Below are 14,872 nucleotides of genomic sequence, written 5' to 3' on the forward strand. Positions count from 1 at the left end.
GAGATCCGCAAGCTTGTGGATCCTGCCGCCCAGAGCCCGGTAAGCATCCTTCCCGTGTGTATTAACCCCGTTTAAGGGGGGGGGTGATTAATAGAAGATTGGGACAAGCACCCTAAATTGCAAAAGTTATCCTTTATCCACAAATTATATATCAAACAATACTTAGGGAAAAAGAAAATATCCACATCGGCCTCTACGACACAATTTGAGCAAATGATCCTTTCTAAAGTCCCTCCTTTGAAAAAAGTCTCGCGGCTGTATTCCCTGCTGGTTTCCCAGACCAGACCCGACTCATATGGTTTCATCCGTAAATGGGAAAATGATTTAGATGTACACTTTTCAGATAGGGAAATAGCGCAGATTTGTTCTATCACTCCAAGGGTATCTAGATGTGTCAAATTGCAGGAGAACCTTTACAAGGTGATCACAAGGTGGTACTTCACACCTCAAAGATTACATCATATATACCCAGAATGTGATTCAAGATGCTGGAGATGTCTCAATGCAGAGGGCTCGCTGGTGCACATATGGTGGTCATGCCCTGATATTGCTGAGTACTGGACAAGGATATGCACAATATGTTCACAGATTAGTGGGGTAAAGTTTGTTCCCTCAGCTAAAGGTTGCCTATTGGGGATAATGGGAGAAATTAAAGGGAATAGACATATTATCTCCTTATTGGGCCAATTGCTGGCGGCTGCGAGAGTTCTTATAGCCTTTAATTGGAAGAATCGCAAGGCCCCTCCTATCTCCCAATGGATTACAAAGTGTGATGCAATCTACAGAATGGAGCAGATTGCTGGGTGGGAATCCAAAAGGTCACAGGTGTTCGAAGCCATATGGTCCCCATGGAAAAAATATAGAGGTTTCTCATCCTAATAGTAAATAGAGCTAAACAACAGTTGTATCAGGGATGTAGGAGTAACTCCTCTTCCCCCTTTTCCCCCCTGTCAACCCCCCCTTTTTTTCTTTTCTCCTCCCCTTTTCCCTGCATTGTTAGTACTTAAATATGCTTACATTCTCAGATGTATGATTTGTATAACAAGTGCCCCAATGTGGGGTGGATGTATCTTTTGTATTTTCTGCTCATGATTCAGAATAAAATATTTTCAAAACTTAAAAAAATAAAAAATAAAAAAATAAATAAGGGGGGGTGGAAGATTGCACACTACTATTCCCTCAGTGGTGTGGTGCTGGTGGTAGAGTAGCCTATTACAAGCCCTAAAAAGGATTTAAATATTATCTTTAAGGGCCAGGACACCAGCACCAGAAGATCTGGGGAATCTTTGTCTAAAAAAAAAAAAAAAAATGTGCGGACAAAATAGTGACAGAGGAATCACCCTCTCTTCTAGAATCTATTCATGTTATGATTAAAGAGGAGGTGAAATCGGCAATTGATACTAGACTCCCTCCGTGTTCTCCTCAGCCCTCGCAAAGATCTCAGGTGTCGCACCATCAGCCGGAGCCTGACTCCGAAGAGGGAGAGGTAGTGTCTTTTGAGGAATCCAAATCCTCTGATGAGGAATCAGGGAAACCCCTCTGTAGCCCAGAAGAAACTGAGAGGCTATTAAGGACCATTAGGGCCAAAATGAAAATTGAAGAGAACAAAGAGCCTCAGTCTGTGCAGGACAGAATGTTCCAGGGGCTGGGAGAGAAAAAAAGGAAAGTTTTTCCTGTCCATAGTAATATTAAGACTTTAATTAAAAAAGAATGGAAAGATCCTGAGAAAAAGAATTTAAGATCGGCCTCCTTTAAAAGGAAATACCCATTTATGGAGCAGGATTCAGTTCTATGGGACAAGACGCCTAAAATTGATGCGCCTGTCGCCAGAATATCTAAAAAGACGTGTCTTCCCTTTGAGGACATGGGCCTGCTTAAAGTAGGGACTTCTAGGGAAGAAATCCTGGCCTCAATACCTACCCTAAAGCAGGCATGTAATTTTTTGTCAGACGCATCGGCAGATCTGGTGAAGCTATCGGCTAGATCCGCAGCCCTCTCCAATTCCACAAGAAGAGCTGTGTGCCTTAGATCTTGGTCCGGAGACGCCAGCTCAAAGAGTAGGCTACGTGCCATTCCGTGCGAGGGGGATAAGCTTTTTGGTTCAGTCCTTGAGGACATTTTAGAGAAAGCGTCAGACAAAAAGAAAGTGTTTCTACACCTTCAGGGTATCCTAGTAGTCCCATACTTAGACGACCTCCTGATAGCGGGCTCATCTCTTCAGGTTCTCCAGGGGCATCTGCAGCTGGTGCAGGAGAAACTGACCGAGTTAGGCTGGCTAATAAGTACCCAAAAATCCGACCTGGTTCCCAGTCAACAGAAAAAATTTCTAGGGATACTGCTAGACTCATACAATCTCATGTCCTTTCTACCCCCAGAAAAACAGATAAGCATAAGTCAAAAAATCTCCAAAATTTGCGAAGCAAAAAAAGTGACCATAAGAGACATCATGAGACTGTTAGGTCATCTAACATCCACTATTCCCGCAGTGCGATGGGCACAGCATCACACGAGAATTTTACAAAGTTTTCTCCTGGAATCCTGGGACGGAGAGCAAAACTCCTTAAACAGGAAGGTAGAAATTCCACTAAGAGTAAAAATATCTCTCTTTTGGTGGAAGATAAAGAGAAACCTCCAAAGAGGAATCTTTTGGCGACCGACAAACCAGATCATTATAACAACCGACGCCCGCAGCCGAGGCTGGGGAGGCCATACAGGAAGTCATGTAATCCAGGGCACCTGGAGCCCAGAGATGTCAGCAGCCTCTTCAAACGTAAGAGAACTGTCGGCAGTACGGGAGGTGCTAACACATCTTCTTCCATACGTAAAAACCCATCATGTGAAAATACTGTCCGACAATGCTGCTACCGTAGCCTACCTGAACCGACAAGGGGATACCAGAAGCAAAAGGCTACAAAAGTTGGCAGGGAAAATCTTCAGCTGGGCAGAAAAAAGTCCCTGGTAGCAGTCCATCTGAAAGGAGAGGAAAACAGAATAGCAGACTATCTCAGCAGAGAGGTTCTAAAAGTGGGAGAATGGTCTCTAGATACCAACATGTTCAAACAAATAGCTTTCAAATGGGGGTTACCAAAAGTAGATCTCTTCGCAAACCAGAAAAACAGACAACTCAAGTTATTCGGTTCCCTCTCCAGCAGGGATCACCCACTGATGGTGGACGCCCTGTCCTGTCCATGGCCAAAAGATCTCCTGTACGCATTTCCCCCGTACAATATAATTTCAAAGGTGCTAATGAAAATAGAAGAGAAAGCGCACCTAATATTAATCGCTCCCTTTTGGCCCAAAAGGTCCTGGTTTCCCCTCCTCTACAATCTGTCGGCAGGTCAATACTGGTCTCTCCCATCATATCCGGGACTACTACGTCAGGGGGCGGTACTTCATCCAGAGGTAGCAAGTCTTCACTTAACAGCATGGAAAGTGAACGGGTTCACTTACAGCAAAGAGGTCTATCAGAATCCGTAATATCTACCACAATCAGGAAGCTAATATCCCACTCATACTGGACTTTTTACAGGCAGGCCTTGATAAAGGTCTCAGACCCAACACCATAAAAGTGCAGGTCTCAGCATTAAGTAGCTTCCTTGACGTGAAATTGGCAGACCTACCATTAATAAAGAGGTTCATAAAAGGAGCATTCAGGAAATGCCCATTTATTTATTCAACCATTCCCCCTTGGGACTTGAACCTAGTATTAGAGGTCCTAATGGAAGCACCCTTTGAGCCTTTAGAAGAGATCTCACTTAAACTTTTGTCCTTAAAGACTGCCTTTCTGCTGGCTATAACATCAGCCAAAAGGGTAGGTGAGATTCAGGCATTCTCCTGTAAAGCACCTTATCTCACAGTATTAGAGGACCGTATTATTCTTAGACACACCCCAATGTTTCTACCCAAGGTGGCCTCAAAATTCCACCGCCAACAGGAGGTGTCACTTCCATCCTTTTGTGAGGATCCAACCTCTGACTTGGAGAGGAAATTCCATAACCTGGATGTCAGGAGATGTCTACTAACTTACCTGGAAATCTCAGCGACATTCAGAAAATCGGACCATCTCCTCCTTCAATATCAAAGCCAGTACAAGGGATCAGTGGCAAGCAAAGGCACTATATCCAGATGGATCCGGAACACCATTGAGTTCTGCTATCTGCAGAGGAACTTGACCCCTCCTAAAGGGATCAAAGCACACTCTACCAGAGCCGTGTCGGCCTCGTGGGCGGAAAATGCCTCTGCCTCAGTAGAACAAATATGTACAGCAGCTACATGGAAAAATCCAAATACTTTAAACATTATAAATTAGATGTACTCAAAAGTTATGAGTTGTCATATGGCAGAAAAGTCTTATCTGCAGTAGTCCCACCCTAGTTTATTTTTCTATTAATCCTCCTGGAGTGCCGTTGTGGAGGCGCCGGTGAAAAGAGACTATTACTCTTACCGGTAATTGGATTTTCCAATAGCCTCCACAACGGCACTGGATTCCCTACCCAAGTTGTATAATTAATGTGGGAGTGTTATGTTATTCATGTTATGTTGTCATTATATCAATACAGTTTTGCACCAACTAACTAACCGAGTCCTATCTCATTAACTGAAGCAGGTAAGGGGAGGGGGCCTTTTAAACTTGAGCTTCTACGTTGTTTCCTGTCCTGGGGAGGCGGGGACACCCTCCTGGAGTGCCGTTGTGGAGGCTATTGGAAAATCCAATTACCGGGAAGAGTAATCGTCTCTGTCACGCACACGAATTGTATTCTCATCTTAGATTTGCACTACGGGTGATATCTACATCATCTGTACTCAGAGAGTTATAACTGTGTTATATGTGATGTTACATAGGACTGCAGGTGACATCTACTACATTATTTTTACTCAGAGACTTAGGGCTGTATTCACCTGCAGATGAGCACTACGTTTGTCAGGAAGGAAGTTTTCCTTCCTGACAATCACTTGCCCGTCAGTGAGGGAGAGCTCTGCTATTACATGCAGCGATCTCCTCCACAGTATGGGGTGGATCGATCGCTAATGCCATTGCTCGTCCACATACAGAATCATTATTTGCTGGCAGCAGAGCATGATAGACGGCACGATCTGCTGCCGGCAAACAATTTTCATTTTTTTAGCGCACATCTGCTTGTTTATTAGGTAATCGGCGGTGCTTCTACACAGGCAGATCATCGCTAACGAGCGTTCTTAATAATGCTTGTTAGGATGATCTGGCCGACCCTCTGCAAGTCTAATACAGCCCTTATCACTGTGTTATCTGTGTTGTTACATAGGGCTGCAGATAACTCTTGCTTCCTCTAAATTGCTGTGCCCCTCAGCTTTTTATCTTGATGCCTGTAACATATAAATTTCCCCTTAGATAATTGTTTGATTAGTGGGCGTCTTTTGCTTTCATTCATCATCACACTGAAGGGGCCATGGCACTCCTCCGTGTTTTGCATCCCCTTCATCTGTGTTCATGTGGCTGCATCAGGACGTGGAGCTCCTTTCACAGTAATGATTGGTGGGGGACCTGGAGTTCAGAGCCCCATGATCAATATTGATGGTTTACACCCTGGATCAGCATTGCAAAAAATACAACCCTGTTGGTCATTTTATTTTCATATTGGTTATATGAACGAGTGGGTGGGGGGTTGTATGGTGAGCAATCTTGACTAGCCACAGGAATGGGGTTTGCACAGGAGGATGAGGTTGCGAGGAAGTAGCAGGAGGTGGGTGTTCAAAAATTTGCCCCGGGGGGCCAGTCGTTTCTAGTTACACCCTTGACACCACCAATTTGTTGGTTTAGTGTACCAAAAAAGCTATTTTTTTGGTGTAAACTGTGCCAAGATTCTGGCACATTTTCAATAGTAAATCTGCCCTTTGCCTATCTGATAAGAAGCTGTCATTTACGTCCATGTACATCTAGAACTTATGACTGCTGGGTGGACAAAATAGTACAGACATCAATAGAGAAAATAAATTGTATTGCAAGAATCAGATTAGTGAGATGTGAGAGTGTGTGCATTATCATGGAGCCATGTTTCCATCAGGGTCTTATAATCAATGGCCTATGGATCACTGCTAACATTGATCAAATAGGAAGTTACGGTTATCAGTGGTCTATGAAAATGTACATGCATCAATGGATCAATAAGGGGAAACCAAGACATATATTTAGATCCAAACGTTGACAGCATGCATCTTTTTGTTTTTCAGCATGTCTGTTGTGACTGCAAAAAAGACTTTTGTTCAGTGTGCTCAACACTTCAAGAAAACCTCAGGCGTTGTAGTACTTGTCATTTACTACAAGAAACAGCATTTCAGAGGCCCCAGTTAATGAAGCTGAAAGTTAAAGACCTACGTCAATACCTAACGCTAAGGAACATCCCTACCGAGAGCTGTCGGGAGAAGGAAGACTTGGTGGAGCTGGTGCTCTGCCACCATGGTTCTTGTCCTGAGGAGGAGATGGACGTTAGCACAGAAAGCACTACACGATCGCAGTCTTCTGCCTTCTCATTCTTCTCTGCTCTCTCAGCACCTTCATCTTCCACATCTTCATCTCAGGGAGAATTATCAGACAGAAGTGGAAGCATGGGAAGTGGCTCGGCATCCCAGGTACCAGGAGCCTTGACACATGGGCAGTTGCAATGCTCATTTGGTTGTATATTTGCCGTTTATCCCCAGGAATGCTGATTATAATAATTTAAAGAGGGCAAATCGAAGCAATATAGATAGTGCAAGTCACCGTTGGGACATCTCTATATACATTAGGTAGTCGATCGGGCGTAGGTTTGGCCAAAGTTCACCTAATATGTATGGGCAACTTTAGACCAACCCTACTTTGAGTCGTGCAGCCAGATGTGCTTTATTAAAGGTGAAGTGTTATAGTTGGGATTGGGCCAAGCTGTGAGATAAAATAGACTGCTCTGCTGCTAAATAAAGGGGTTGGCCAAGATTTTTATATTGATGGCCTATCCTCAGGATAGGTTATCAATATCTGATTGATGGACATTCAACTCTCACCACCTCAGCTGATCAGCTGTTTGGAGGGGTTGAGGCGCCTCAGTGAGCGCTGTGGCCTACTCTTAGCTTACCAAGCACAGCACTGTACATTGTATTGGGGCCGTGCTTGGTATTGCAGCTCAGGCCCGTTTACTTGTATGATACTGATCTGCACATAGGCCGTGTGACTGATGAACACGACCTCACTGGCCTAGGAAGAGGCCGCAGCGCTCACCAGAGTGCCGGTGCCTTTTGAAATGGCTGATCGTGGGGGTGCTGGGACTCGGACCATCACTGATCAGATATTGTTGAACTATCCTGTGCAGCATTGTAATCAGCAGTTTTCAACACCTGAATGGAAAGCATATAATAGGTTCAGTCTTGCTGTGATTTATTTCATTCCATCACAATTCTCTAATTTTCTTCATTAAACATTCAAAAGCACTAAGAAAGTGGTAGGTAATGGCCTTTTTTTTTTGGCGAAGATTGATGAGCAGCAGTAAATTACACTTAGTGACAAAAAGTCGGATTGCTGCGAAACTCAGCATGCAGTTATGTAAATGATAACAGGTGCTGTCTGATTAGATATTGAGGAATATTTACCATGCTCTTTATGCCATTATTATGGCATGAAAAAAAATCGCAAATAATGCACCATAATTTGTGACTTTTTAAGCTTCTTACCACTTTTTTCGGAAGTGCCAAGAAAATGGGAGGGGCTTAGCATGGAGGGCAGGGTTTTGCGCTGCCCACTGCATTTGCTATAACTTTGGCCAGAAAGTGGCAGAAGTTGTAACTAAAGTCTACCCCAGCTTTTAGCTGCCGTTGACTTGAGTATCTGGTGCACGGCAGGGCAGGGATGCGCCTGATTTGTTTAGAGGCATTTGCCTCTTAATAAATTAGGCGGATCTCATGCAAGTGCAGGGAGATCAAGGCTGGCTTGTGGGTACACCAGTCTTTATATCTCCACCAATTGATCTTGCCACAAGAGGGTATAAAAGTGCTTCCCCGGCTGCCCTATACAAGGTTCCAAGATCACTGAACAGAGAGCAGGACGGTCATGTTGACAAATTGTCCATCATCTAGGCTTTTCTGAGCTAGCTGTTAGGAGGTGTTGGGAGCAGTGGTTATGTGAGGGCACACACAACAGGCTCAAGACGGCCATACAGACCACCAGTAGAGAGGATCTACTGACAAGCACAATCGGCTCCCACAGGTTCACTTTCATTACACATCCCTGTTTCTGCACGGACCATTTCTAAGCACTTAGCAGAAGGAAATTTGGTGTCATGGCTCCCATTATGTGTTCTGCCATTAACGGCCAGCCACCATTACCTTTGTTTGCAGTGGTGTCATGAATGAGAAATCTGGACTGCTGTGGACTGGAACAGTATAGTCCTTAGCAACGAATCTAGGTTCTGTTTGGGATCCCACGATGGTCGGGTTTCAATATGGAGGCCTTATGGTGAGTGCTTCAATCCTGCCTTTGCTGTGGAGCAACACATTGCCCCAACTGGTGTGATGATCTGGGGAGCCATCACATACCACAGTGTTCCTCAGATCACCACTAGGGGTGACCATCTAACATCACACAGCAAGGGTTTCCCCGTAATTTCTCCAACATATTGCAACACTTCCTTGGCCTGCCCAGTCGCCAGATTTATCATCAGTCGAGCATTTATAGAACGAAGGTGGATGCTAGCTAACCTGTACCAGATGTACAGGCCCAGCTGCAACTGTGCCACAGGATACTATACAGAACCTGTATGCCTCCATGCCCAACCGTATCTCATCATGTATCCAGGCTAGAGGTGGCCCAACAGGGTCATAGAGGCTCCTTTCAATTGTACAGTTTTCCCCAATATCCTTTTGCTTTATTGTAATCGCTTACATATATCTTATATACAACTCGAGCAAGAAATCCCACATTTTTCAGAATTGTCAGCAGTGCTATATAGAGCCTTTATAAAAGATTAACAGGTGAGTCTTCAGAATCAAAACCCATATGCTGGGTCCTTATGTTTGATGAGGCAGTCAGTGACTATACTTCCCTGTAACATATTTCTTTGATGCTTATGTTGTATTTGTTTCCAGGGAACAAGTGAAACCATATCCATAACATCTGATACAGAAACTCCAGAACTGCAGGTGAGTAATTCTGGCCATTACCAGAACAATACAAGGGAGAAGGAAATTGCAACTGGCTTTAGAACTACTTGTAAATGATTTATATTTATTCTCCATCTACCTAATGTCGTGGTTTCCACAGGTTAGACAAATCCTTCACAATTGATGTGCTTTACTATTATTATTTTTCCTTGTCATAAACTTCTTTCTCGCCCATATTCATTGGGGGACACAGAGACCGTGGGTATAGCTATGTCCTCTAGGAGGCGTTGACACTAGTAAAAGCTGTTAGCTCCTCCCCTGGCAGCTATACCCCCTCCAGCCTGGAGAGAGAGCTTCAGTTTTTTCCAGTGTCAATAGGAGGCAAGACCTCCCTGAATATCTCCTGAAGATTTTTTATTTTAGTTTATTTTTTTCCTTCTTTTTCAGATGGGGAAACAGTGGACTCCTCGCCTCCCTGTTCTCCCAGGGTCGAGCTGCGCCAGTGCCGATCACCCGCACTGCTGCCTCCCCCACAGAAGACAAGGTGGACCAGGGCAGCCTCGCTCCCCTGCATCCAAGCCCCCCTTTTCCAGCGTCCTGCCACTACGGTGCCAGTAGCTTAAGGGGTGACCCTGCTGGACCAGAGGAGGGGTGAAGATGGCGGCAGGAAAGTGAAGAGAGGTGAGTACATGGGACTAGGTGAGTATGTTAACCCTCCTGGCCCTCCCTCACTCTTGGTGGTATTAGTATTCAACAACCAGGTGCATACTTATGCCCTGAAGCTATTTCCAGGACCACCCTGTCTGCCTGAGGCCATCACCAGCTCCCCTCAAGCCATCAGCACCCCTCTTGTCATTCCCTTCACTCCTCTTGATGTCCGAGAAGGGACATCGGCACATGGGGGGTTAATACGCCATCCGGAGCGCACATGCAGAGAGGGGAGCGCAGGAGGCTCCCGCTCCCCTCCACCCTCCGGAGTCGTTGGATTTATAAGGGCCGGCGCCGTCCACTATTGCGGCACCTACCTCATTGCCACCCCCTTCGGAGGCGGACTCCGCTCCGAAGGGGGTTAACTTCATACGTTCGGCCGTCACCGCATCGGTGCTCCGGCCGCGATATTCTTTGCCCGGCCCGCACTGGCGCCCGCGTGGTGCAACCCCGTCCGTTGCCGGGTGGGCGCATTCGCCTGCTGCTCTGTTCATGTGGCCGATGCAGGGCTACCAGGAGGAATCGGTGAAGGATTATATTTTTAGCGGCAGGAGAGCTCTTGCGCTCTCACTCAGGTCCCTCTGCGCCCCGGCCGACCAACAGCATCGGTCCGCCATGCGCTAACGCATAGACCCGACCTCCCCCGCTGCAGACCGGGAACATGCACCGGCGGACTCACAGTGAAGGGAGCGAAGGAGGCTCTCCCCTATCTGTGATCCACTGTTGTCAGTGCTCTTAGGGGGTTAATTACTTCCCTGACAGGAGTGGGGGGGTTGCGCTCTGGCGCGAATCCTTCCCGCCACCCCCCCAGAATCCGCTGGGCCCCGCCCTCTCCAGGACACCTTAACCCTTTCTGGCCAGCCACTGAGGGCCAGCACCAGATTATTCTGAGGATTCTATCTCAGTACAGGTGCCTCCAAGTTACATAGTTAACCCCTTCCTGCCTCTCTGCCGACTTGATGTTTATTAAATAAAAAAAAAAATATATATATATATATAAAAGAAGAAATATTCACATTCATACGGGCCCCCCTCAGCCTCATCACCTCAAGACCACCCTGTCTGTGTGGTAGCAGGCTGGGCCCGTGTCCTATAGCGGACAAAGGAGGACATCTCATAGTTCCCAATCCCCCTCCTGGGTCGTTGGTTGCTATTCCTCCACCTGCGCAGATCCAAGGAGGAGAGCTGAAGTATTCCCAATCCACCCTCTGGGTCGTGTGGTTGATAATTCTCCAGCGCACTCCAGTACAGGACCTCTGGATTCCCAATCCGTCCTCCGGGGCAGTGTTTGGTTGCTAAAATTCGCCACCAGCACGATCCGGTGCAGAACCTCAGAAAATTCCCATTTCATCCTCCGGGGTCGTCTGGTTGATAGTCCTCCACCTGCAAGATCCAATGGTGGACCTCTGGATCTTCCCAATCACCCTCCCGGGTCGTTTTTGGTTGATAAGCACCGCCTGCGCACTCCAATGGTGGATCTCCGGACTTCCCAATCTCCCTCTGGGGTCGTTTGGTTGATATGCACTGCCTGCGCACTACAATGGTGGATCTCCAGACTTCCCAATATCCCTCCGGGGTCGTCTGGTTGGTAAAGCACCGCCTGCACAATCCGGTGAGTGAACCTCTAGAAGTTCCCATTCCACCCCCGGGTAGTTTGGTTGACAACTCCCACCGGCGAGCCTGCGACTGCCATGGACAAGATTCTGAGAGTTAAGACTGCACACAACGGGCCAGAGCAGGATATTTTCCTCCTCGGTCACCTCCACACCCCCACCCTTCCTCCCTAGGGTCACGCTCAGTCGCACCCTCCTCTCCCTGGAGAGGTTCGGTCCGAAGGGGGGGGGATCAGTGGTTTGGTCTCTGCCGTGATTCCGGTGCGATCTTCCAAGATGGCGTCCGAGGTAGACAGCAGTACTTGTCGTATGCATTACCCCCTTCCTTAGGTGGAGTATTTGCACTACTACTGGATGCAGTACTCCCTTGGATATTACCTCCCTCCATTGGGGTCTAACCGCACTAGAACTCTTTCAGTGCCGGCAGTAGGCGTTCCCCCCTTTTGGTAGGTGGCGGAACTGCATGCCCACTGGGGTCAGTACTTACTGTATGCATTAGCCACTTCCATAGGTGGCGCTATGGCATTATGCATTAATGCTAGATGCATTACTGCATTGCCACCCTTCATGGTGGCGTACTTGCACTACCACTGAGTGCAGTGCTTGCCGCAAGCATTACCCCCTTTCTTTGGTGGGATAATTGCAACATTGCCCCTTCCACAAGTGATCCACTACCATGGGGAATGAGTGCACATCTTGGATGTTGCACTTTAACTACGCCACGGCTATAGATGCCTTAGCTTCTTCTACAAGTGAGGCGTAGCGAGTATCGATACATGCTGGTGCCCTGTACTCTTCTTCTAATGGTATTTCGGGGCCGCCAGTGGATACTGTGGCTGTTTCCACGTTGTGTCCTTTTCCTTCGGTGCTGGTTTGGGGCATGAATATGACAACCTCTCTCTTCAGGGGGTTGACCAGCGTCACTCATGTGTCCTAGCGTCCCCTGTATCCATGGTCCTCCACTGTTCCAATATGTTATCCACCATTCCTGATAAGGGAAGTGGTTGTGCTGGCACTCTGGTTTGGCTTTGCAGCGTGTTCTCCGCTGGTGCGTTTTTTACGCTGGTACTAGCGTTCGCAGTCGCTGCAGTGGGGCATCCACTCAGGTAGGGGTTCCACCCGGATGCTGGCTTGGCGGTTGTTCCTGTTCGACGCCCTTCCCAGGTGGAGTGTTTAAGGTTAGCTCTCCTTCCCTGAGGCAGTATGGTACCATGGCTTCTATCGGATTCCTCTAAGTCTGCCCCTCAGTTTGTGCTGGCGGGGCACGCTGCGGCTCCTACGGTACGGGGGTCCTGGAGTAGCCATTACATACTCTGGCTCCTCCTGCACGGCTCCTTCGTCAGGTGACCGATTTTTCTAACGCCGAATTCGGTGGCGTACGCTGCATGGCCTCCTCCTTAGGCCTCTTTCACACTACCGTATGGCTATTTTAGTGTTCTGTTTCCGTTCCGTTTTTCCGTTCCATTTTTCCGTATGGCATATACAGTATACAGTAATTACATAGAAAAAATTGGGCTGGGCATAACATTTTCAATAGATGGTTCCGCAAAAAACGGAACGGATATGGAAGACATACGGATGCATTTCCGTTTGTGTTCCGTTTTTTTTTTTGCAAACCCATTGACTTGAATAGAGCCACGGAACGTGATTTGCGGGCAATAATAGGACATGTTCTAACTTTCAACGGAACGGAAATACTGAAACGGAATGCATACGGAGTACATTTTTTTTGCGGAACCATTGAAATGAATGGTTCCCGTATACGGAACGCAAAAAACGGCCCGCAAAACGGGAAAAAAAAAACGGTAGTGTGAAATAGGCCTTAGGCGGAGTGTGGCGCCGCCAATCTCATCCGGTCTCTACTTCTGTGTAGTGCCAGTCTCAGATGGGGAATGGGCTTCGCCCTGCCCCCTTTTCCTTCCGTTTTTCCCTTCTCTGGCTCAGGGTTCATGGTCACTCCGCAAACCTTGGTAGCTCCTACGTTACTACTTCCCCTCATCTACGTTGATGCAGGGTATTGGTTCTGTGTTTTTTTCTTCCAGTTTCGTTCCGTACCGACTGTTGGGCTGTGACGTTTTCCATATTCTCCTTCTACAGGTGAATCCTACCCATTGGTCCTGGGTGTACTACCCGTATCTAAAACTACCTCTCAAGACTTGACTACTGACTGCCACGTCAGTCCGATGGTAGTCATGCCTTTTCACTGCACATTCCTTGGCTAGACTACGAGACTCACCACGCCAGGTGGAGCGGCGGTGCTGTCACGACTCGCCACCGTTGCTGGAGTTTCGTTTCTGGAACAGAAAACCCCTTCTATTCTTCCTCCTCGAGGCAGGATTTTATTTATTTTTTCTCTCTCATCTTGGTCTGGTCGAAATTTCCGTCAAGCAGCGTTGCTACACAGTCAATACACGGTCGCTGACGGAACTCCTCACCGCTGGTGATTCTCATATCGTCTCTACTTCTACCTATCCAATGTATTGATTCCTTGGCTTGCGGTTGGACACGCCTCATTCAGGCGTTTTTTTCTTGGTAGTTTATCAGCCGGCTTCTCAGTCTCCCCACAAGCCTCTTCGGCTCGGGGGACATTGGTGGACCACTTACTGTTTCCGGAATTCCCCCCTTGAGCCCTTGCGGGAGATGTCTCTCCCCTGGAATGTAGTTTTTTCTTGTGGCTATCACATCCATCAGACGGGTGTCCGGGTTGGGGTGCTCTCTTGCAGAGAACCTTCCTGGTTCTTCACAGGGATCAGCGGTCCTCCGGCCCGTTCATTCCTTCTCCTGATGGTGGTCTCTGATTTCCATTTCAATGAAGAAATTGTTCTTCCATCACCGTGTCCCTCCCCTTCACTAGGGGACGGGAGTTGCACCATTTGGACGTTGTCAGGGCTCTGGCGATTTATTAGCCAGCCTCCAGTTCCTTATGGCGTACGGACTTCTCTTTTTTGTCATCCCGGAGGATCCTCGCAAGGCATTGGCGGCCTCCAGGGTGGCAATTGCACGTCTGCAATTGCTGAAGCATACTGCACCCGGGGCCGGGTTCCGCCCTTTGGTGTCACGGCTCACTCCACCAGAGCGGTGGGCGCTCTTGGGCTCGGAGGATTCAAGGTTCAGCCGCGTAGTTGTGCAAGGCGGCTACTGACCTCCTTACGCACATTCACAGAAATTTGCCAGGTGCATACTTATGCATCGGCGGGTGCTGCCTTGGGCCGCATGGTCTTGCAGGCGGCAGTTCTTAGTTGCCTGCAGGGGCGCTTGCTCCATATGTCTGTGGTTTTCCCTCCCTATGGACTGCTCTCGGACGTCCCATGGTCTCTGTGTCCCCCAATGAATATGGGCGAGAAAACTAGATTTTTGTATAACTTACCAGTAAAATCTCTTTCTCGCTCTTCATTGGGGGACACAGCACCCACCCAGTATTGTTGTTCGGCCACAGTTGTGGCTGTTGC

The 14,872-nt window shown here is 47.6% G+C and overlaps 1 protein-coding gene across 5 annotated transcripts in view; it reads left to right on the plus strand.

Annotated features, from left to right (window-relative positions):
* RNF34 (ring finger protein 34) overlaps window positions 1-14,872 on the plus strand; it is a 52,039-nt gene that overhangs the window by 25,077 nt on the left and 12,090 nt on the right. For all 5 annotated transcript variants that reach the window (XM_040416119.1, XM_040416120.1, XM_040416121.1 and 2 more), the window contains 2 exons: window positions 6,208-6,606; window positions 9,088-9,141. In XM_040416119.1, coding sequence (XP_040272053.1) covers window positions 6,208-6,606; window positions 9,088-9,141 — 453 coding nt within the window. The remainder of the gene's footprint in view (window positions 1-6,207; window positions 6,607-9,087; window positions 9,142-14,872) is intronic.

This window comes from Bufo bufo, chromosome 2 (assembly GCF_905171765.1).
Source record: "Bufo bufo chromosome 2, aBufBuf1.1, whole genome shotgun sequence".
Lineage (NCBI taxonomy): Eukaryota > Metazoa > Chordata > Amphibia > Anura > Bufonidae > Bufo > Bufo bufo.